The sequence below is a fragment of the Phalacrocorax carbo genome, chromosome 8, assembly GCF_963921805.1.
Source record: "Phalacrocorax carbo chromosome 8, bPhaCar2.1, whole genome shotgun sequence".
In the NCBI taxonomy this organism is placed as follows: Eukaryota; Metazoa; Chordata; class Aves; order Suliformes; family Phalacrocoracidae; genus Phalacrocorax; species Phalacrocorax carbo.
The window spans coordinates 13,205,258-13,230,879 of NC_087520.1; the positions used below are offsets into that span (position 1 = coordinate 13,205,258).

General features: G+C 40.8%; 1 protein-coding gene across 3 annotated transcripts in view; it reads right to left on the bottom strand.

Annotated features, from left to right (window-relative positions):
- Nucleotides 1–292: 292 nt before the first annotated feature.
- Nucleotides 293–25,622, bottom strand: part of UBE2D2 (ubiquitin conjugating enzyme E2 D2) — a 30,726-nt gene continuing 5,396 nt past the window's right edge. For all 3 annotated transcript variants that reach the window (XM_064458782.1, XM_064458781.1, XM_064458783.1), the window contains exons 2-7: nucleotides 20,715–20,778; nucleotides 16,313–16,344; nucleotides 16,147–16,224; nucleotides 15,953–16,058; nucleotides 3,824–3,917; nucleotides 293–1,936 (exon numbers count right to left, since the gene is read on the bottom strand). In XM_064458782.1, coding sequence (XP_064314852.1) covers nucleotides 1,891–1,936; nucleotides 3,824–3,917; nucleotides 15,953–16,058; nucleotides 16,147–16,224; nucleotides 16,313–16,344; nucleotide 20,715 — 357 coding nt within the window. In that variant the 5' untranslated portion in view covers nucleotides 20,716–20,778 and the 3' untranslated portion in view covers nucleotides 293–1,890. The remainder of the gene's footprint in view (nucleotides 1,937–3,823; nucleotides 3,918–15,952; nucleotides 16,059–16,146; nucleotides 16,225–16,312; nucleotides 16,345–20,714; nucleotides 20,779–25,622) is intronic.

Here is a 25,622-nt window from a genome sequence, read left to right on the forward strand (position 1 = left end):
TGTTTCTCCCCCTCCCCAGTAGCTGCCATCCCTACATTGTCACTCAGCCAAGAAACACGGCCACTTGCTCCATTTCTTTTCCAGTGAAGCTCTGCTCCACTGCTTTATAGCTGCTTCGACCCCACACAGCAGCATCACATGCTAGAGTGGCAGTCTTTGCACCTGCTGGAGACGCACACATATGCCGATTTCACCTACAGCTTGCTGAAAGAGGACTCCAAGAAACACTGCTAACATTTACATCCAGTGGTGCATACACGAGGACATTGAGAGATGAGACAAGTGGAACAGATTTAGACCAAAAGCAGTGGACATTTATTCCTCATTTGTGCAAGAGTGTAAAGATGCATTTGAAAATGGATGGGACAGACCCCTGTGGCTGGAGAGCTGGAGGCTACAGCCTCTCCTTCGTAGTTGATGGCTTTGTTTACAATTCTACTAAGAGGAGATAAACTTGCAGACTCACCTATTTCACACCAACGATGCTGGCAAATACACTTGTATACAAAGAAAAATTTCAAACTACATTTTTCACTAGATTCAAGTGAAGACTTTGTTCAAAAAAAGACACATACAAGTACAATTTAAAACTGTATGAACATTTGCAAATGTTTAGTGCAAAGTAATTATGTAAAAGCTACATCTTATGAAAGTTTGTGCTGATGTGTTTGGTAGGTTTTTTCTGTTTTTTTTTTTACCCTTTTACATCCATTATTTTAGTTACATAAGGTTTCACTTACCTACAGTACATATGCATTGTGTTAGGTCCCATGCAAGTGGGAATAATACCATTAGGCTTTGTAAAATGTCACTCATTCTCATTTAGTAAACTGCTTATTTAACAGTCAAGTTCCTGGCACACTACACATCCTGATTTCATGTAAGTGCTTAAGCTTATGTTTGTCTTGTTCAGGTGCATAGCCTTGTGTGATGCAAACCAAGCTGCTTCATGACTTCCAAATGCAACCACTTGTGAATGCAAAAGTTTTAGAGAAATCCACCATTAGTTTTTGCCTGTAACAAACTGCTCTTAAAATTAAAAGCCTATTCACACAAAGTTATATGTAATGACTGTAGTAATCAGTTTATTACACAGATTAATCATTCTTGAACGTACAAGCTCCAGGGGAGCAGTTGGGTCTTTAAATATACACAAGTTTTCTGTCAAATGGATTTTTACCCTTACATCCAGAAAGACCTAAGCAGTTAAAAAACCTAAGAAAAACAAGAGCTATTAGCTATGTATTAACTGAGAAACCACATACAAACCAAAAAAAGTATGAAGGAGGGGAGAGAGTTGAAACAAATCAACATCACTTGATGCACTAATAGCTCCAATCCATTTAAATGTTGACTGGTTAAACTTAGACCTTAAACACAGGATGTGGGTACAGTTTATCTCATTGGTCATAACATTTACCTAAGGTGTAGGTCCTTCAGAATAAAATGAATACAGAAACAGCTTCAAGTTCTTCACCTTGTTTTTTCATAACTGTTATGAGTTTAAAAGGATTCCACTTAAAATCCTTCATGGATCAGCAACACCATCCCTAGAAATATGAAATCCACCATAGCTCTCCCATTCTCATTTTATTACCCAATTTAAATCAACAAGGAATGCTTTTAGGCTCACAAAGTTATGACTGAAGAACCAGCTTTTCACACACACACTTCTCTGCTAGGAGTCAATGTTGGTACGGGGAAATACAGTATTTCTATTTTGTTGTTCCAAGTATGTACAACACGCAGCACTGCTGTATCAGGTAAACATGTGCACAGGGGAAGATGAGGCGTGGGCTCATAGAAAGCAGTCAAATGGAAATCAAAAGGACTTTCTCTTTCAGAGTTCCCCTATCTTTATTTGTAGAGGTTATCCAATAATTTCTTTAATTACATCGCATACTTCTGAGTCCATTCCCGAGCTATTCTGTTGTACCTGTATGTATAAAAAGAGGATTTACTTAACATAACATCCAAACAGTATTTCAACTCCATCAGTCTACTCAGGAACTTAAAACCTCTCCAGTAGTATCACAAATTTGTAAAATTTAAGAGCACACTGAAATATTAGCCAAATGGGGGAAACAAGAAAGCCCACAGTACTTTGTGGAACAGAAATAAGTAGTCATATTTACAACAGGAATAAGAGATCTTTGTGATTCAAGCCATAAACAGAGCTGGTGCAGGTCTGAGGGAAAGTATTTTCAGAAAGCCTTTACCTGCACCTTTCCCAACCCCCAACTGCTGCATTCCTGGGGAAACTATTACTGCAGGTTTTAATTTTGGCATTCTGGAAAAGTGAAATTAATGTTTCCCTCCCACCCCATTATTCTTCTTCCCTTAGAAAGCTAAGCCCACTACCTGGTATCTACTAGACTGCCAAACCCCGACAGGCTTGTTTCATGCTATGCATTGGCTATTTCACTATCAGGACACAAATATTTGTCCACCAGAATTTTTATTCTGAAAGCACAGTACGCTCCTCTTCCCGAGTCACCTGTCACTTTTGCACCCAAATACCGTTTATAGCCAGAGTCACTGCTAGAGGAAGCTCAGGATAATTATGTAAAATACAGCAGTCATTGTGGTTAACAGTACTGATAAAATCTTATTTCTGACAAGAGAAGGAAAGGTGTTCTTGTTCTACAGAATGTGCAGAACAAGCCTAAGACACTTATGGCAAGAAGTTTCCTAGTTATGTGCATCAGCTAGGTTCTTGTGCTGGAATTTAATCTATAGACAATATTCTTTAGCTTACAGAATCTGACAATCCACTTGTGAAGGCAAGAGCATTTGTTACTTCACTGTTCTGAGACTACTCAAGAAGCAAGTCCAGTTACATTTAAGCACAGAATTTATTTCCCTATTTTTGGAAAAAATAGGAGACAGTCCTGCATACATTAAGTGCAGTCAGTCACTGTTAGCTGCATCTTGAAATATACACTGCTACTCTTGCAGCTCTAAAAACAGGATGCATGAACTTCTCTAACACTGCTTCTCAAGTATGCAGTAGAGTAAGTGAGTTTGTGGATCACTTTCCCTTCCTATCTTGTTCTCATCAGATGACTGTGTACCTTCAGAAATTAACACTACTGATCAGATCTGGAAGGGAACAGTGAGGTAGAAAAGTGTTTACAACGGTCATTAAGCTGATGCTTTTAAAGTGATCATTAGTGCTAGAGTTCTCTCCATTCTTGCTCTTTTACTTCACAGAAACTTGGAGTCCTCCCACCCCACCTCTACCCCACTTGTTCTTCCCTTGTGTTGGCAAATGAAGATGAAACAGGGTATTTTTATTATTTCTTTGCTTGTACGATTCCACCACCAATAGCTGGCATGGAAATATTCTCCCACTACAGTAACTTGTTCTCCCTCTGCTGGTTATCTAGAATTAAAGCAGGCAGTGAAGGCTCTTAGAAGCTGGTCATATCCAACTTAAGAGCTCCACAGGAAACAGATTTGCATTATTCGCTTCACGTTTTCATTAAATCAAGCAAACTTCTAATTAGCAGCTACAACGCTAATGAAAGGCCATTGTGTGGAATGAAACTGCAGTAATAAAACCACAGAAGTACAAGGCCTCTACATCCTTCACTTCTACTGGCATATATTCCTTTTTCTTAACAGCATTGCATTGCTGTAGGATAGCAGTACTACAGATCCCAGGAAAAATCTCTAAAATGACGACAGTTAAAGTGAAAAAGGCAAATCAAAATTTCATACTCTTTTTCCAAGAAGCAGGTCCTTTCAGTTCCCTTTTACTATTTAAGTGTGGATTCTGCTCTTTCAAGAATGTTACACGGTTTTTGGCTTCCATACTCACTTTTCTCTATCTGTTTTGTAGATCCGTGCAATCTCAGGCACTAAAGGATCATCTGGATTGGGATCACACAACAGAGAACAGATGGACAAAAGTACTAGGGAGAGAAAAAAAAGATATTGAATTAGAATTTAAGTGCAGCTAAAGACAGTTGTAGAAGTCAGCCCACCCACTTTCTTTTCCTCTAGCCATTAGTATTACCATAATTTTTTAAAAATGCCAAGGAGAAGTAATCCCACGTACTTCAGCAAAGTTATTTTGAACAAAATCCTTACCATGTAACTACACAACTTTGCATGACCAAAAGTTTTTGAATATCACCGCAACAACTGGGAAACTCCTGGAACAGGGGTATCTGATAACAGTCTTAAATCACAAGGCAGACTTGTTCTATCTGAAACCATACCTGAAAGCCTTCTCAGTAAGCATCCCTGCTCTTACACTTGAAATACAGCTTTTCCCTAAACCAGACAACCTCATTGCTAATGACCTGCAAAAGCACTAATCAAAAGTCAAATCCAACTGAGATGAAGGAAGCAGCAGCTGCTCACAGACACTTGAGAACTGTTTAAAAAAAGACAGTCTTGCAGAGAATTAAGAGGCTTTATCCAATTATTTTCTAAGCATGAGGTAGGTTGAGATGGATTAATTGCAGAACAGCATTCAAAATGAACGAAGAAAGCATAGCTTCCTGCACTCATACCAACCATAAAGCCCTGAACTTTGAAGTTTCAGTATAAATAAATACTGTATATATCCCAGAAGCCATATCCCACTCATATGATGCTGCTCAGCATAGAGGCAACCTTATCCATATAAGTCAGGAAACTGCCTGCAAAGCTACAAATAGCACGTGCACATTCCTATGTTCACACCAAAGTAGAATAGATGAGAGGACAGTAAGTTATAAGCAAGGCATATTGGAACAATGCTACAGGGACATCTTGCCCCTCCCCCCAAGAAAAGCCAAACATTCCTTTGTATTGCTTTATCTCAGCCTGTTTTAATCAAACACTGCCACTCCATATGCCCCTTCACCAATAGCAACAACAGCAGAGCCGTCACAGTGCATCCTCCAAGCAAGTTGGAGATGACAGCAGTTAGAAGGCTCTAAACACAAATCTGTTCAAAGTTCCATCGGCTGCTACTGTGCTGTAGAACAGGAGACACAGCTACCATACTAAAAGGCATCAGCTGAAAAGTAAAAGAGAACAGCATGCATTCCGCTCCTGTGTTTGGTGGGTGGGGAGGTTTTTTTAAAGGTCGTTTAAAACAGAGATCACAAAAAAAAAACCCTAGATAAAGACAGAGAAAAAGGGAAGAATAGGTCTAATATTCACAGAACCATTTAGGTTGGAAAAGACCCCTGAGACCATCTAGTCCAACCATTAATCTAACACTGCCAAGTCCACCACTGAACTGCATCCTTAAGAGCCACATCTGCAAGTCTTTTAAACACCTTCAGGGATGGTAACTCAACCACCTCTCTGGGCAGCCTGTTCCAGTGCTCAATAACCCCTTCAGTGAAGTTCTTCCTAATACCCAATCTAGACATTGTCTGACGCAGCTTGAAGCCATTTCCTCTTGTCCTATCATTCATCACTTGGGAGAAAAGACCAACATCCACCTCACTACAGCCTCCTTTCAAGCAGTTGTAGAGAGTGATAAAGTCTCCCCTCAGCCTCCTCTTCTCCAGACTAAACAACCCCAGCTCCTCAGCCATTCCTCATAAGACCTGCTTTCCAGACCTGACCCTTCACCAGCTTCGTTGCCCTTCTCTGGACACGCTCCAGCACCTCAATGTCCTCCTTCTCCTGAGGGGTCCAAAACTGAACACGGTATTTGAGGTGCGGCCTCACCAGTGCCAAGCACAGGGGCATGATCACTGCCCTGCTCCTACTGGCCACACTATTCCTCATACAAGCCAGGACGCTGTTGGCCTTCTTGGCCAATATCCATGTAAACTGGAGAAGATTTTCAAATTAGGACAAAAGCGAAAGCTTCACTAAGTCTTAACTGCTCAGTGATCTCATCACTTGCTCAGTGATGAGAACACCAAGAACCCAGAAACCCAGGTAGTTCAGTTTTCCTACATAGTTCTGTAGACCCTTCACTAATGAATTATCAATTTCAAAAGTTAAAAGCTTCTAGAACAAGTTTAGTAATAAACTACTCATTAAGGAACATATTTCTTGTTCTAGAATAAATACAACCTCTTCCTCCTTTTCCCGATTTTCTACACTTGAGAAAGAGTTAAGAGCTTATTTATTCTCTACCATCCACTGACACTCAGACCTTTATTCAACTACCTCTCAGAATACAGCTTCAGAGTGTAAAAACTAATTTTGTTCTGGAGGCAGGTATAAGCCACTAGTCCCAAACTGCTGTCCCTTAGCAAGGGACACAGCACATTTTGTACCTGTAGCACTTTCCATCAGCTTCAGCACTGCTTTTTTTTGCCCCCACATACACAGAGTAAAACTCCTATTAGTGTTTGGTAATAAGCATCTATCTACCACCTTACACCCAGCTGCTGCCGGTCAGTTTAGCTTCAACAGAGTAATTTCTCCAGCTGTTTTCCTGTAGCTCCTTTCTTAGTATTTGTCAGACTCCACTGCTCTGGCCAATGAAGTTTCTTCAGCTGGTAGGATGACTAGAACAGCTAACTTCTGTCCCCTCCCTTTAACAGAAGCCACAGAAAATCCAATCAAAGTTTTCTGGTCAACTATTATAACTACTCCCTCAAGTTTTATCTTACCACAGTCCTTTAATAACCAAGGACTTTTTTTGAACAAGTTGGCTTACCCCTCACCAGCAGAACCAAGTTTCAAGTCTGTCCAGTCCTCTCTACCTTCCCCAAACACTATAATGTCCCTTTCCCCAACACCCATGGCACTGGCTGGGAGTTCCTCCTTGTATACCTCACATCAGCCTTGCAGTTCAGCTGTTGGTCAGCACAGGCACCAGGATAACCAGGGTGTTGCTTTGTGTCCTCTAGAGAAATAGCAGTCTGACAGGATGACATTGCCCATGAGCCAGCTTTGTCTAGAGAGATTCGAGTCTGCCTTGAACAGCAGCACCTCCTTTGTTGAAAGGAACAGGACAGTTAAGTCCTGTCCCAGTCTGCAAGTTTTAGTTCTTGGTTTACAGGCTGTCAACATGAGCACATCATTGCTACTTGCTGACCGAAAAAAAAAAATCTCATGCCACTAATACCCTTTACTAGAACTCAGTCAGTAGCTAAAATGCTTCCCCATTATGAATTCTGGCAGTCTAGTCACTTCAAAAAAACATTTCTAGATTTTGTTCCTCAGGAGTTCACTTGTTTTAAGAAGTATCACTCCAAAAACATTTGATAAAAACTGATGCAGTTATTTGGCTTCAAGCTGCACTGCCACATTCAGCTACTTTGTTTTATTTTTGTAAGTCTTCATTAACCAAAATTATTCTTCATTATTCTTGCTCTTGCTGGTAACTTCATATCTTTCCCTTTTTAACTCTATAGGCTCAGCAAGAAAAACACTTTTAACTGAAAGTTTTCTAAACTGGCTTAATTGTAATAGCCTGCTGAACACAGCTATTCATCTAAATTAATTCAGAAAGTTTCTCTCTTGAGGTTTTCCACCAGAATGCTGCATATACCCACATCTTTGACCAACGAATGCAAGCAGCCTCCAGACCACTATGGAAAACCGCTTGGAAAAAGGTACCTTCTCACAAAGTTGAAGGAACCAAGTACAGCAGAAAAGGAAGCAATCCTTAAAATCATCAGTTATGTATAGGAGTTCTTTGATGCAGAGTAACTAATTAGACCAACACTGTGGAAGAGAGAATCACCAAACCACCTTCTTCTGCAATCAAGTATTATTGCAATTAATTCCACAGCAAAGCCTTGACATTTACTAGTCAAATGACTGCAAGATTAGTAGGAGACAATTAAAAGATAGTTCACAAAAATCAAGTTTCGTAACCACAGAATCAGGTTGAATAAGTACATGAGACAGGTAAGTGACATTGTTTTACACCTTGTCCTACTCATCCTGCCTGACCATAGGTGAAGCTGCTCTAGAGGTATCACTTTGACAGCATCCCTTCTCAAGTCTGTCACTGAAAGAGATACATTAGTGGAAGCATGCGCTCTTCAGAATTTAAGTTTGGATTTTTGTCAGTAATAGCAAAATAGATAATTTTACTTCCCATTGATTCAAGGAGTTGAAGCACAGTTATTTCTCATCTCTTCACTCTTAACTGTCAAAGCAGTCCAGTCTGTAGCAAAACATAAGCCAACTTAAAACACTGTCAGTTTAAAGCTCCCTTTCATCAAAAAATTGGTTTTCCTTCAGCTTTGTTTTATTTCACCAACCATGCAGCCCATTTAACTCTAATACTTCAACTGTGATCCCCATCTATCTACTGCAGACAATGAAAACAACTTACCCTTTAGTGGGCTTCCTACTGCTAGGGACTAACACGGACCAAGTACTTCACAATGACCAAGGAACTGGGAGAACCAAACTAATCAGGCAGAAAAACTGCTAACAAAGCATTTCTAAGAAAATAATGGGCTTAACTTCCCCATAGAGCTCTGATACGAATGCACTCTCATCAAGCAGAAGGATCACTTAAGAATGCTCCAGCAAAGTACTCTTTGAGGCAAAATGGTATCTACCAGTGTAATGCAGCACAACTCTGATCCCAGTCTCTGCTGCAAGATGTCCCTTTACAGACTGTATAATGCTCCAAAATGGAAGGACAATCTTTCTCAAGGCAGCTCCTCTGTGCAAAGAATCATACCATTTACAGCTTGTCAACAAGTATAGCTACAGTTTATTGCTGCAAGATCAACCTCCTCATCTCAGGCTTCTGTGCTGTGCTCTTACATCACTAAGATTAGTCTGCCATTTCTGATGAGCAACTTCATCTTCCTGGTTCTGCCAAAGATGACTGAATATGCAGGTAGATGCAAATTCAATATGTAAACTCCACGGCTGAGTTTCTTCTGCTATGAAGCAGCTCAGTTATTCATCAGGACAATTAATGAAGTCAGCTCTCCAACAGATTCTTCCAGCACTAGCCAGATGAGCGATAGGGAAAACAATTTAAACCACCATCTGTCTACTGGAAAATCTATTGGTCCACACAAATCTAAGAGGCATGTAAAGCTCCTGGAACTTAGGAGGCGAATAAACCCTTTTAAAAGCCAGAAGCCCTCAGCTCCAGGTGGAGAGAATGAACTCCACAGCCAGACACAGACATCTTCCCTAAAGTGTCAACAGGGGACGGAAGTCAAAGGTGCCTAGGAATTTATACATGGCAATCAGCCTCTGTTGATGTCAGGGATGACTTTACAACCAAGTGCATCATGCAGCTATGGCACACCCTTTTACATCCAGAGCACATAGTTGTGGCTGAAAGCAGTCCTTAGGAGACAGAAGCAACTCTGTACAAGCCACAGTGTTTAACACACCTTTGCACACATTGTATTGATGTTCAAGTCATTTGGGCTAAGCTGACTTCTACAGAAGCTCAACAGTCCAGGTCATCACAGAAAAACTCTATTTAAGCCTTATTAGGGCATGACACAGGAACCAAAAGCTACACCTTCTGGTTTCTTTCGATATCAGCTCCAGAAAGGCGAGTGATAGTTCTGCCCTATCACCCTGTACCGAGACAGTGATCCCAGTTAATCAAGAAGCATAGATACTTTTGATGCAGAAGCCCGAGACATGACCTTTAAGGCACAAACTTCCAAAAGATTGCCTAAAGGAGCTGATGATTATCTCCACTCACCTCCAAGTAATCTTCCAAATTCAAAACTCAAATCACTCCATTTACAAAGCCTGAATGGGTCTAATATCCATTACTTCCAGCTGTCCCCTTAATGTAGGGTACTAGCCACTACAGATACTCATATTTAAGTCTAGCTGGATTTGCAAACAAAACTTGCTTCAGGTAAAGTGCTCATCTACGGGACGCTTCAGGACAAGGAGGAGTGACTGAGGAGCAATGGAATCTCCAGTTGAATCACAGCAGGGAGATAGAAAACAAGCATTCTTCCAAGGTAATAAGCTACCCAGAAAAGACATCTTAACTGGCTGTGTTCTGATTCAACAGCCGTTTGGTGCTGTTACTGCTCTCTGAAGAGAGCGATTCTAGAAAATTTATCTAGGAATAAAGAGTTTCCTTGGGCACCAAGCAGCTCAGGTCAAAAACAGATCATGAGTGAAAGCCTTAGCTCTCTCCTTGAAAGCCCCTGCTACCTTAAAGGCAGAGACCACATCACTACAAATCAGTAGAATGAGGGGAATAGCTAAGTTGCCTTTTGCAGAAAGAAATTATTCCTGTAGGCACAACTCCTGCATGGGGCAAAAGGCCTCAACAGACCCCAAGCCAGTCTTCTCCCACCAAAGGGAGATCCATCTCTAAACAAGCATAAAGATTGCACCAACACATTTTTTTGCTGAAGGTGATGAGGCAGTTACTTTGCATGCCAGATTGTCAGGACTGCAGGATGATACTCAGCTATGTCCTGGCTGAAGTTGCACAGTAATCTCAAGATCGCCATATAATCAAAGAGCTCATGCACTGACACGGAGCAGCTGGATAAAACAGGTTAGCATCAATTCTTGCACACCATGCCAGTATCATGAGTTCACAGCAATGGAAGCAGCCCATCCTGCCTGCTCTCCCCCAGGTGAATGACAAATATTATGTCATTAAGTTCTTTCTACGGAAAGCAATTTGTCATCCTCCTAGAGACCAGGCTCCAGACAGTGCTGTGCTTTTTGATCCAGCTAAGTTTCTGAATATGAAAGTAACAAAGTTTGTCAGCTCACATTTAATTCAGCTTGGCACTCTGGGAATTATGAAACTTCTCTGCTAGCATAATTTGAGCTTTGGACTCATACTGCTGCTGAGGAATTCTTAATTCCATTTCAGAGGCTTTATCCAGCTGTCCTACTTCTCACACCAGCTAGGTCTCTTCCTTTGCTAATCATGAGCCTGGCAGCCAAAACCCTCCACATCAAGGCCCGCTACTCCTTAGATCACTATTCCCACAAAATAGGAAAAAACCTGACTCCTGGAAGGAGTGTTCACCTATACAATCACTGTTTGAGTTTCAGGCTCCAGACCCCTGAAACTTGATGTACACAGCTGTCAGGAAGTTTCATTAACACTGACAAATGTTAAGCTTGTAACATTAAAACACAACTGAAAAGACTACTGTCTAAGAAGTTCAAGTACAACCAAATGACTGGCTTCTGACTGTCTATGGCCAAGATGCATCTGAGCAAATTAATTTAATTCCAAACTCTACTTAAGTTAAATCCTGTTTCTTAACCATAGTCCCATTTCAAACTCTTCCAGCAATCTTACCTAGTCTCACATGAAGCGTACCTCTAAATCTGAGCAGTTTAAACTTCTTGCTTCAAAGCAACTTGAATTCCTGCTAAGTCAGTTCAACAATTTCTGGTGACAAGAGAAGAAAAGTTAAGTTTTGCCCAGTGTATCACAGACTGGTTGAGGTTGAAGGGGATCTCCAGAGACCATCTTGTCCAACCCCCCTGCTCAGGCAGGGCCACCTGGAGCAAGTTGCCCTTGACCATGTCCAGATGGCTTCTGAATATCTCCAATGTGCGAGACTCTACAACCTCCCATGGCAACCTGTACCAGTGCTTGGTACATTAAAAAAAAAGTTTCCTGATGTTCAGAGGGGGCCTCCAGTGTTTCAGCTTGTGCCTATTGCCTCTTGTCCTGTCACTAGGCACCACTGAAAAGAACCTGGCTCTGTCATATCTGCACCCTCCTTTCAAGTATTTATACACATTGATAAGATCCCCATTGAGCCGCCTCTTCTCCAGGCTGAACAGTCCCACCTATCTCAGCCTGTTTTCATAATGGGAGATGCTCCAGTCCCTTCATCATGTTCATGACCCATCACTGGACTCTCCCAAGTACCTCCACATCTCCTGGTCTGGCGAGCCCAGCAGTGGACACAGTGCTCCAGCTGTGGCTTCACTAGTGCTGAGCAGAGGGGAAGGATCATCTCCCTCAACCTGCTGGCAACACTCCTCCTAAGGCATCCTCCTTTGGAGCAAGGACAACATCTGACAAGTTACAGAAGTATCTACATTAAAGTTGCAGAAGAGTTGGAAGTGCTAGACAAAGTTTCCCATACAACCTTAACTCAACACATATGGAAAGACTGATCTGTGCTATGTGACCAAGTCATGCCCCCTAATCAGTCATTTGGGTACGCACTATACAACAGGCAAATTAAAAGCCATGAGGATGATCAGAAACCAACTTCCTGATTTTGAAAACTGCACTGTGAAGATCAAGTTCATTTGGGTTGCTGAATACTTGGGAATTCCCACCCAGGCAGTCTTCGCACAGCAATTCTTGAACACCTGTAAGAGCAGCACCACAGAAAATTCACACTGCAATGGGCATGGAAGAGTTTGAACAGTGTGAGCTAAACTCTTGAATGAATGAGACTGACGTTACTCACTGCCATTCACCAGGCAGATGTTGGAAGAGTTGGAAACCAATGCACTTAATGTAAGTGCCATGGTTCATCAATCATAAAACACAGTGGGGAGAAGCGGGATGGGACAGAGCAAGTTAGCCTGACCTTTACTGAGGAAGTACTTCAGTTTCACACTAACTCCTGCAAGTTCACTCACCCAATTAAAGATAAAAATGGGATTTTTCAAAAAAAATGGCTGAGAACAGTTAGATTTGTGTTAAACCCACCTTATTCTCCTGCTTAAGGCAACAGAGATTCCTACTTATGCAGCCTTTGAGGTAACATTTTTAATTTAAGCCTACACATTCTGCTTAAGCTTTCAAGTTTAAAATCAACCATCAAGGTATGATTAAGACTGTATTTTGAAATTATTTATTCTACAATATGTATTATTTAAGGAACACTTATTTCAGAATTACTAATACAAGGAAGTTAGCTATTCTACTGAGATACCCAGTATTGTTCTCCCAATTCTTTAGAACCTGTTTTAACAAGTCTAAGAGGGACAAACATTTAGAAAGACAGAACAAAAACACAAGATGCTAATCACCTCTACTATCATAGCCAGGATCACTTTATCAAGTTGATTACAGAGGGAGAGAAACTTCCTTATTTATTTAACAGTCTCAAATAAAACTGCTCCAATAGTCCCCATGCTCAGGCCTTCACTATCTTACTCATAGAGGGCAGGGGCAGGGGCCCAAGCCAGATCTTCCAAGCATTCTCTGGAGTAGCCTACCACCCTCCAGAGCACAAGACGCCAAGACCCCTACACCTTTACCACTTAACTGGGATGACTAAGTAGCATTAACACAATTTTTTCACAGTCTTTCCACAAAAAAGTGGGACTATAGATTAAAAGGAAGTTACTGCATACCCCTTCACCCTTCCCCTTGCAGGTTAGGGTGAAAAACATGTTCAGGTACCACACATTTAATTGCAACATAACATCTAGGCCATGCGAGCTGTTGACAATGCTCTCTACCAGATGCCACAGAAGGAGAAGCTCTGTATGATAAGCTGTTTCCTAGAAGAACTGTTTCTAGTCTTCCCCAATTTCTCTATCAGTAAAGAAAGTACACTTTTTTTATAGCTGTGTTCTAGTTATCTTACAGATTTTTAAATTCAAACAGCTTGCTCCCAATAGCATCCCCTTTTAAAGCGTGGCACAATTTAGGAAATACTCTAAGAAATCTACACTACAAATACTAAACTGCTGCCTTGGAAGGGACATAAGCTTCATGTTGAATAACTTATCTTGTTATTCGCTTTTAGTTACCTAACCCAACAGCTTTTCCCACTAGGAACATATTTATTCTTTGATAAGACTAATCAAAGAGTTACCAGAGAGCTGAAACTGCCCCAAAGTCTAAAAAAACCACAGGTCTAAACTGACTGAAAACAAGATTTCCACTCTGAATTATTGAAGTTGCCTTTGTGGAATTTATTTATACTTGCACAAGACAGGAATGCTTCTTTTAATTATCAGCTCTTGCCTCTTATTAAGTTGAGGTCTGCATTCTGACAAGACATCCCTGTTATTTCTGAGGGAAGTATTTTGAAGTTCTAGGAAGACACCTGTAAGAATTTATTTGGCTGCCTTTAATTCCTTCATGAAATGAACACCAAAGGGAACTCAGACAAGATTGTTTTCTCACTGGTTAGATCTGTATGTGTTTTGGGCTATACAAAGGAGAGTTTGTGCATTCATATGGACGCTTCTGCAATGAGTGAAAAGTGATCAATAAAAAGACACCTAATCTCAGGGAGCATACTTTAAGAGGGAGATAGAGTGATAGAAGGGGCCAAGTAGCACAGAATGGCCACACTGACCCCATGGCTTACTCTAGGCTAAGCCACAAGGATGCAGTCTGAAGATGGTAAGAAAAGAATTCAAGGCAGAAAACCAGAGATGGAGATATTAAGAGCATACTGCAATTGTATTTGGGTTGCAAAATTAAAGATATATTTTTTGAGTAATTAAAGCTGACAGCCATTAATAGGCAGTCCACTGACTCTCAAATTCTTGCCCCATCTTTTTCCAACTGTCCTAATTCTGGTCTATCCTCCAGTACTTCCAAACATGCTATCTATGACTCCACTGTCTGTACAGTCATTTTAGAATACTCTAAACCAAATGAAAGTTAAGACATCATGCCACATTACACATTCTACAACTACAATATTCTAAACAGTTATACAGCAATTTAATCAAAACATAATAGGCATCAGTACTTAGTACTAGCTTAGTGCTTCTAACAGTAGCCAGTACTTGTCTGAAAGTGCTTGTGAAGAAAGCTGTGTCAACCTGACAATCATTTTTCCTTGACTGATACCATTTCCTCAGTTCTTTCAACTCACAGTGAAGACTTTCAGCTTCATGCACTAGCAGATACACTTCTGTCAAAAAGTAAGATATTGTTTTCCCTTTTAATTTGTTTCTACAAATGCAGAAGCCTTTAGCTGGAGAGAGAAGGTAGGAACTTTTCTGAGTTCAGTAAAAGGGAGACAGTTATGATGTGCAAGGGTGGGGGGGGGTGTACCAGGAGTCATCTGTCTAAACAGGACAGAAAGTGTCTGGGAACATCACATGTAGTTGGAGGAAAGAATTACAGGCAATAGGATAGCATCATGGAGCTGGGACACACAATGTGAAGGATACTGTAATTAAATGTGGTATCTGAAGCATTTAATTACTAAAACAGTGTGAAGCTTCAAAAATAGAATGGTCAGGACATGGTCCATGCACAGAAGAGACAAAAAATATTTTCAGTTTTCATGACTAGATCTACAAGCCATAGATCTATACTTTCAATAGCCAGAAAAGGCAGTAAAATTCAATCGTGGGTCTTCTTTCAAGGTGTTTAGAACTCCCTGTTTGCATTAAATAATAGGAATACCGCTCTACCAAGCAAAGGACATATTCCAGTGTCCCACAAGCTAACACAGTTCACAGGGACACAAAGTGTTTTTAGCTAAGAAGAAAAAAAAAATATTGTTTAATTTTAAAAGATGTTTTAGTAGTCCATGTCATTGAAAGTTGTTAAAAAAAAAAAAAGACCAACACACAGTTCTGATGTTCCCTTGCAAGAGGGACTTTTTCTTTTTTAAGATGACAAAGAATCAAAGTAGGTTTGGCAATTTTTAAAGGCCACAGGTGTTCCCCTATGTATTTTACTTTGTGTGCATTTTAAACACTGAAGTCTTCCATTGTCACATACCAGGCTTAATTTTGGGTTGGTTTTTTTTGGCTGTTTGTTTTGTTTTTTTTTCATTTGTTTGGGTTTTCTTGTTTTTTTTTTTTGTTTTTTTTTTCTTCATTTAGTTAAAATGTTTAGACTCTGAGGTGAGGTGGCACTACTTAGTGTAGAAGACTTATTTGGTCCACTGGCAATGTTGAATAGACTCCCTATGGTCACAGGGAAACTGGACATCCAGAGCATCCTGTGCTCATCAATTGGCTGCAAGCTAGATGTAGAGTCACGAGACTGAAGCAGTGACCACAGAAATGGCTGACAGCAGGAATGCAGCAGTTTTTACATTCTAAATCCAAATCAGTAATTCATTTCAGCAGAGTAAAATTAAATGAGCATTGGAGGTACCTTTTGAAATAGTTAGTGCTGGGGACCACTGTGATCGTAGAATATCAAGACAAATGCTGCCATTACTGTTAATATTTGGATGATAGATTCTTGTTGTAAATGCAACCTGCAGAAGAAGGAAAATTTCAGTGTAGGCTCACAACTGTATATTACACTACATGGTAATTAATAGATTTATGGTACAAGCCACTCACCTTAGGCGGTTTGAAGGGATAATCTGTTGGGAAGTGAATTGTCAAGAAAAATACTCCACCTTGATAGGGACTGTCATTCTGTTAATGAAAAAGAATCATTGCAGTTTGAGGAGTTATTACAAGACCGGTCATAAAAGGCTATGAACATCAATTCTCTCATACTTACTGGTCCCATTATTGTAGCTTGCCAATGGAACACTGAAAAAGAGAAAGATTTACTTCAGTTTGGTGAAGCTCAAGTAATGAACTACTGCCTTCCAGACAAAGCAGCACAGAAAAGTCTATTTTAAAAACAAAGCCTTCTAAACGGCTGCAGGGAAGCAAGCCAAAGAACTAAACAGAGACAGAACAAAGTACTCAACAATCCACATTTGCTTGGTCCATGCAAAAGAAACTTTGGGATTGCTGTGATACCACACACATATTGTGCCCTGCAAAAAATTCCTTTACAATAAAAATCCAGACAGTTACAGTCACTATTTGCAGACCTGACAAATTTGTGAGTTCAACTTTGTTGTTTCCAATGAAGCACTGGAATCAAAGCCCAGTTTCCAATGACTGCACTGCCATCTTAGAGCAAGCTACAGCAAAGGTACAGCATGGACTCAAAACTTTTTAGTTAGGATCGCTACTATGCTGACCCTTAGTTAAATGGCAGGTAAGCCTAAGTTTTGTATATACCGTATGCAAAGAGGTAACCTAAGCCAGTGTGTTACCTTGACTGAGTGTTTAAGCTTTGTCTCCACAGAGGCCTCAACTCCAAATGCTCTAATGCTAGCATGCGCAAGGAGCACCAGCTTAACAAATTATTTGTGAAACAGTACTGAGGGATGTCAGCTACATCGCAGCTTCAGAACCGGGGAACTGTACAGAAGACTTCAGTTGTTGCAAGGTTGAGTCTTCAAGACACAGAAGTTGAAGCTACCTGCAGCTAGGTACTTAGCTTGTAACATGTGTCTGCAGCTTTCAAGACTAGTAATTTTGGCCCAGAGTGGCACTACTTGTTCTAATCTAGCATGAGCAGTTTTTAATTACACATGGCACAGGCACTACAACTGGGAATGATCTCATATGAGAAGAAAATAAAAAAGCAGAGTGGGAATAGCCCTGCAAAGGCAAGATGGAGAAGAGTGTTTGGTTACAGCAACAGGTTTGTTACAAGGGTATTACAGCTGGTAACACCAGCTAGCCTTCTGAGAAACTCTACACTCAATGTAGAGTCAGTAAATCAAGACAGCAGCTCATGTGTTCATATGTAGTGTTCACCCATTTTAAAAAGTTCAGACAGCTTCACAGGAAGTCTGTATCACCTGTACCAGGACCGTGAGAAACCTAGGCAAAGAGGACAAAGGGGTGAAAGAAACCCAGCAGTGAAGAGCACAGCTAATCACAGAAAAACCATCAAGAATTTCACAGGCATCAGTAGGTGCTGGTAAGATTTGCTGTGACTGCACTGGAGCACACACACAGCACTGGACATTAAACTGCCTACCTCTGCACACTGAAAAGAGAAGCTGGTATAACAAACTATTGTCTTAAAGCCAACAAGAAACTAGAAAGAACACTTTTACAGTGAATCTTAACATTTTACAAGCTGGAAAGGTGGGGTTTGGTTTTTCTGTTTTGTTTTTCTCTCCTCAACTCCCACCCCAGACTCAAGGCAAGTGCTTCTTTAACCTAAGCTTTAGGTTCTCAAAACATTCAGGACAAGTTTGATGAACTAAAAGATGGATTTGTCATGCAGAGCTCATTTCAACTGATTCTTTACTTTGAAGTCAGCCATTCAAAAGCTATTTACAAAGCAAGGGGGTTGCTGACCTTCAGTAGCTAAGCACAGGTACATGTTTGGAAGTGCACTAAGCCGCTGCATAGTACTCGAAGTATACTACAGTAATCCAGTCCCAAGCATCTTTCCAAAACAAAGGCCAGAGGTGGGTGGAAGGGGGCTAAAACTACATTACAAGAGAAAGAAAATCCTGTTGCCTACAGTTAACAAGGCAGAAACAGCTCTTCACTTTCTAAAGTTTATTAACTACAGGGACATGAAGCTTGTAACTGGGGACAGTTTACATCAGCTGCACTAGCCACAAGATACTTTGCAAGAACAGCATATCCTGAACTCTCACAAATATCATTCTGACAAGGCAACCGAGGTGGACCTAGAGCACAGGGATCTCAGAAAAGGCATCTTTCTGTTGCTGCCACTGATATCCACTTACATACACCCAAAGTGTTGCACTCAATAGTGTCTTTCATTACTGGCCTTTCAGAAACATGGCACAAGGATAATTGAACACTACTTTAATGCTTTCTGTATTCAGTAGTAATTTTCCATTATAAGCGTTCACCAACTTACATTACCACCTCCTCCACCAGATGATTTCCATCACCTTTGATAGTCTTTGGAAACCACAAAGTAGTTTATCATGGCACAAATCACACTTACTAATTTAAGGGAAAAAAGCCTCAGTCTGGCTCTACATCTCAGTAACGGCTCTTCCACGAAACTACAAACTGCTTTGAAATACTATTTTGAAAGTAGAAATAACTTGTGGAGTAACTAGAAGCAGTTTGACACTACTGCTAAAAACCCTCAAAACTAAATGCAGCTTTCACTTGTTTGAAAGCATTGCTGAACAGTAACATCTCCACTAATTTCTGCATTTTCATTCTCATGTTTCAAGTGCCTTTTTTTGAAACTAGTCCTAGATGTCTATAAGGATGTGTAAATTTCTGTACACTTCAGCACTGCTGAATAGTTCAGAAGCGATTCAGAAAGATCTTGGCAGTTAATTTTTTCCTTTTAGAGAGGATACCCAAGCTTAGAGTTCCTACTGCATAGATGGAGGGTTTCCCTACTTAAATATCCCCCTACTTTCACAACCTTGAATACTTCGCTGAACAGCACACTTCTCAGAGACCACGTTGCACAGCAAGTTCAATGCATGCTGTTTGATGGGCATCCTAGCCAAAGCTTCCTAGTGTTCTTACATAGCCTTTTCTATATGGCAGAGCTGCTACAAGAAAGAGCATAAACGCATTCCCTCATCTCAGGCATTTTATACATTAAATGCCAACACATTTAATGTGGGCCCCAGTAAGGTTATAAAGCAGAAGGTGAATTTGAAAGTGCTAGGTGAGCAAGAGTTTAATGCTGCTATAAAAAAAAAAGTAGTTTACCAGGAAAACCTAGTTAATATGGAGAGATTGTGCAGCTTGCAAAACCACTGCAGTTTAAGGACCTCTCATCACAGAAAATCACCATGAAGTACAGGGCAACAATTAAGTTGCCTTACTCACTGCTAATCAAACCAGACTGGGGAACATTACCTACAACTAAGATAAAGAAGCATCCCTATAAACACCATCAAGTCAAGACACACAATATATCTCACCCTCCTCCCTAGGCAAAAATACATGCACAAGATGACAGATCTTACTATAAAATGATGTTAGGCAAAAAAATTCAGGGTAGAACTTTAAAGAATAACTGAGGTGGTTCTGCTTTAACATAGCTCCTAAAGCTTCAAAAGGACAGAACAACTCCTCCAAATCACATACCAGGTGAGCAACCTCGCACAAGACAGACAACCAGCTGATGTGTAGGCCAAAAAGATCACCCTAAGCTATCCCTTATATGGAACCTGGCAGGACCACCTGATTTCAGTAGTTTTCAAACATAACAGTACCATGTGATTTAAGGACCTTCCACCTGCATTTCCTTTCTCATACCTAAGCAGCTACATCCAAATCAAGTGACAAGTTAGTCATGACAGTAGGATTTAGACATTCGGATTTTGCTCACTGAGACAACAGTATTCCAAATTGGGTGAAATCCTGCCAAAAAATTAAGAGCCAAACCTGTTTAAGTTCTTATACTCTGGTGTGCTCTATAATATGATAGCACAACACAGATTAAAACCAAGCAATATTTCCAGTGTTCCTATAACTCATTTGACCACAGTAACTATTAAACTTTTAAAACAAAACCTAACATTTCTTCACAATTCAAGCTTTAATTTACCAACTGGTTTTCCTTCAATTCACATTTTAACCTCTTGTCCCTGAGGACTACATGTAACCCTCTTTAAAAAAATGCAGCATTAACCAACTCCTTTGTTAACTAGTTAACCCTGCCCTTGCTGTACTAGCATCTAGTAGTATGAGTAGATTGTTTTACTTCTACAGGACCATGTGACTATACCATACAGAGTTCAGAAAGCTGTATCCAGCTGCTTGCTGGTTTGGCCACAGAGCTACTGAAGTTTGCTAGCTTCATGCCCTACAAGAATACCAGAACAGTTAATTCAAAGGTGTAACTTAAGATGTCCTCAGTGTACACACCTGCCCAACCAATAAAATGAGAATAACAGAGATGTCCAGTGATACACAAGAAAGGTATTAGAGATACAGAAGGGCAACAAGTTTAAGATTAGTATGCTTAGTATCTAGTACTCTAATCAAAAGAAACAGAAGCATTCTCCTTGCTAAGGAACTGAATATCCCATTTTAGAAGAAAAAGGAAAAAATTAGAGACTGCATGTGTCTGCTGATAGTAGCATACTTACTGTCATCACCAACAGGCCCTGCTGAACACTGTGCTGGAGGATCACGTGCCAGATCATTCAACTCCTAAAAAAAAAAAAGGAAGAGTTTATTTCATTTCAAAACCAATGATGTTATTGCTAAAAAAGCTGCTAGTGGCACTTTGGCTATCATTCTTGCTCATGAACATAACACTCACATCAGTGAGTTTCCTGAAACCAAAAGAATGGCAACATCACAAAACTAATAGCCAGGACCCCAGAAGGCAAGTTTGCATCTTAAACCCAGGTGACATGCTTAGCATACACATCAGTGTCCTCTCTAGGTTTCCACACTCTATTAAGTCATAGCAATCCTCATCAAGTCATAGGGTCTCTCAGGTTTGCCTTTACTGATAATAAAACTTAAGAATTCCCAAGCATTATCAAGGTATTGTATACTCCACTATCTCCAGGTCACAGAGAGATAAAGTGGCTCAATTTAATGACTCTCTGTATTAGCCTTATTTTATCCCCTGTATTGTAACAGCTCCCAGGTCGTTCCAGCTATAGTGATCTAGTTTATCACCTCAAGCTTACAGTAGCTTTTTTGCAGTATACAACACTTCAATTACCTGTGGTGGTTTATCTCCAGGTGTATGTATCAGTGATTACAGCTCGTTAAATGGAATAAAACACAAGGCCTTGTGTACCTATAGAACTGCAAGCCCATGAATGGAAATCCTCACTTTGAGTACCTTTGTCAAATTTTCCTCTGAGGAAATCCTGTTATGAGTCTCAATTGGTCTGGCTGAACAGGTTGAGTAATTCAGAATACTTCTGAACTTTAACAAGTTTCCATTTTAAGCAAAATTTCAGCCAAGATCAGAAAGAGTCCACACATTACTGATATGAGTTACTGGTGACAATTTGCTCAGGAAGTGGACATTTAGTGGGGAGTGCAAATAGAGCAAGACTTTAAAGTCAAACTTTGCTCTACTTCTGGCTCAGCCACTGACCTGCATGATGGGCCCAAACATTAACTTTTTTCTGTGCTAGCTCAGTCTAGAAAGCCAAACATGAACACCAGACAACCATTACAGGGACAACCAATTCTAGCAATCAGGAAACACACCCATACTGTCCCTGGCCCATGGCATGTTCAGGTTTTCACCTCAAAACCTGCAAGGGTTACCAGCAACAGTCCACAGTGGAATCTCAGATACCAGACTTATCTGAAGCTTTTGACAGACAAAATATTTAAGGAAAATTATCAAGACAAGCTGATTGCAGGAATGGAAAAAGCTTGTCACTTAACAGCTTTTTGTTATTTACAGGCAGTATTTAAGTTCTTGAACAGATGATCTCTGGGAGTTCCAGCTTCTACTTCCCACAAATTGGGAGGCCACCACTAACCAAACCCTCTTCTAACAGAAGAAAGTTGCCTTACATCAAACAGGTGAATCTCAGGATTTTCCCCCTCAGTATAAAGGCCCCCAGAAGTCTTGTAGTGGGGATACAAAGCTTCATGTACCCTGACTACTGTAAAGCACAGGCAGGTTTGGTTTTGTTCTCAGCAGCTCCCAACTTCTAACAAGCCCAGCTGAAAGCCTCCTGACTTGACACCAGACTACTGAAGCTTTCCTAGTGCTCCAATGGAGCTTCTAACAGGGCTGACCCAAGCAAACCTTGCTCCCACACTTTGTGGTTCAGCATGGACTTGGACAGGAGTAGATAATAGAGCATGTAGAACCTCCTAAAGAGCCTACTCCCTCCAGAACATGGGGGGCATCTCCATATATCTTCTGAAGGAAGAAAGTCCTTCAGTATTGTCAGTTACACATGTGAATTCAGAGTAGCCAACTTTATCCAAGTGAGGATTCCCTCCTTAGCTCCTGGTTGGCAAATATCAGCTAGCATGAAGATCAGTAATGCACTCTCATTCCCCACCACACACCTCTCTGTTTTAACTCCAGAACATTAAATATGTTGAGCATCATCCTGAGCAACAGAAGAATACTGCTCCACCCCAGAGACTCGCACGTATTCTACAAGTTTTCAGATAGCAAGTCTGAAAAATAAACTGCCTTGTGCTCTGCTTCAGCATCAGTGACCCTATGTAATGAGTGCAGCGAAGGGACATGCAGTCACTGTCATACAACTTCGCTGGCACCTGAATGCCACAGAGTCTTTGTGGTCAGTCTAATCAAGGCTACAAAGAATGATATGAGTCCCCACATGCACGAATCATAAGTACAAGCCTGAAAACTTAAAAGCAGGAATACACCTACTCTTTCTAGAGCTGTATACAGTACACTCCACTTCCAAATGCTATTGGATTCTAATCTAATCTAAAAGACAACCTAACGCTACAGTACTCAAAACCCCAAACACATCTCAACCTCTCTTCCTTACCACCCCTCATCCCCTTCACTCCTGTTTTATGCACAAATTTGATGCACCAACACTAGACTTGGAAGGAGTACAATTGTAAGAATCTGTGTTTTGAACATAAGACCACAACCTACTATGGATTACATGTAAGAACCTAGCATGCACCTTCCCTACTATAAAGGGGAAATAGTTACAAACATGGGCTGCAGCTCAAGCACATAATTCTACCAGCTAGTAGAATACACAGCTCCAAAACTGCCCCGACATCCACCGTGCGTCCTGCTGCTCAAAATCACTGCTCCACCAAACAGGACAAAACAATACACCTTCAGTGATATCACATGAGGTTTGTCTCACAACAGATGCAGAGGCAACAATGAAGTTCAGTTAGTAGCAGCCCTGTTTCTCAAACTACTATTTCTTTCTCTTCAGTCTTCAGTTCCAGCTAGAAGAAATACTTTGGTTTTCTGAAGCTGCACATAATATCTCACTGGAAAGAGATGCTTACAATGAACACTCATAACACTTGTCTCTGATGCAGCTCTTATCTAAGGCAGCGTTTCAGGTTCTGGTCTATGAATGCACAAATTGAAACATCACAGATTAAAAGGCCCATGTGAAAAGCAACACATAAGCTCCTTGCACTTGGATAAGTTTAGCAACAACTCTCAATTCAAGCCCCTGTGACACAAAAACCTCCCAGCTTTTGTAGAACAGCAGCTTGGGTAACAACAAGTTTAACCTCCACAAGACACCTCTGGACCACAGCCACCAGCTGCAGTAGACCACCAGCTGCCTCTGCACACCAGAGAGGCTAACACATAAAGGATTTCCTGGCAGGGCACAGATGATCGCTTTAACCTGCCATTCTCTTCAACCTACTGACATGCTAGCAAGACTTCCACTACCCAACTCATCAGACCTGCAGGGCCAAGTTTAAAAACAGGAATGGTAGCTACCTACAGCTGCATTTATCCAGGTACAAATGGAGAGGAGCATCCACTGCTGCAGGACACTGCTAAGCTTTCACATCTGAGAGGTTACTTTGCCTTTTGATAACTCCTGTGCAGCTTCCAAGGTACTGCTAGCACAATATCAGACCTAGTGAGGTCTTTGCTTCCAGGTACTGCTGAGGGAGACTGAAAACCAGCTGGTTTATAAGTCAGAACAAACTCTGGAGTTCACATAAAACTGGAACCCATAATACATGGAGGATTCAATTACAGTTTGGTGTCATCTACAATCCAGCCATTTCTGCAACAAATCTGTATCAAACCCCAAGCTGCAAGGCTTGCTCTATTTCCCCATGATCTGCAAAGGCCTGTTAGCCAATGATCAAGTCTAATCTTGACAACACTTATTTTAAACCAATACCTGAAGAAAGTTGTAGATGGTTACCATCTGAGACAGTTTCTGATCCTTAAGCAACATGCAGAAGGTTTTGCTTTAGGATCTTAAAAGCTAAGAATCAGGCAGCCTTGAGACTTCAGGTTGAGCTTTTCAGTTGCCAGGAAGCTACCTCACCATGAACTGCCTTCAGCTAGAAAGCCAACTTACAGAACTTAAAGTTTCTGCCCTGTCCCCTACAGCAAGATACCCCTAGGGTTGGGCCCACTGCTGTGGTGCAAACCATTAAATTGACCCATCTTACAGTTAGATATATTAGTTAGCTCCTCAGCAAAAATAAGGAAGTGGAAGCATGGTGCTAAGCAAAGCAAGGTTCAATGTGTCTTGCCCAAAGGCCAAGCTGAATGTAACTACTTCCATTACATCCATAAACTAGATATCCTAAGAGCTACAAAACTCACAAGAATTCCCTCACACATTTAGGCTCCAAAAGCAAATTGTGTTTGTAATTTCCCAACAAAACAAACCCATACCCAGGCGTTCCAGGAAAGCATTTTAAGGAAGATGGAGTGTGATTATGCCACAGACCCCCCCTGCCTGTGCTTCGTAAGTCACAAGAGTTGTGGCACTGGCTTCCCTGTGTGCCCTGAGGCCTTGCTGGCAGCTGACAAGTCTCACTCAGACCCATGCTCTCATCAGCTGCTACCCTCCTTCCATTACAGACCATTTCCCAGCAGCTAGTACACTGCATTTACAATGCATCTTGGATCAAGGAGTTAGCAAACTGCACAAGAAGTGTTTGATAGTGTTTTAAAAACAAGTGTTTCAAGTCTTACTTTAAACTTTAACCCTGCACATATTTCACGTTATGATTAGTTTTAGTTGTAAAAATCCAAAGACATTTGTTAGAGAAGTTCAAATTTATTCCTCTGGACAACAATTCCCTCCCTTGTCTAATAAGTTCCTGGTAAAAACTGCTCTGGCCAGAAGGTAAGACTAGTTTTAAGGATTAAGTTAATACAAATACAGTTTTAAGTAAGAAGAGCCAACATAATCGGCACCATCAAGAAGCCAACCAAGCGCGTAAAAAGCCAGCATCCTTTAGTTCCAGCAATTTTAATAAACCCTGGTACACAGCAGAGTTCCCCAAATACACTCCAACACAATGGATGTACACCTCCAAGCAGTCAAAGATTATCCAAAATCCTTTTA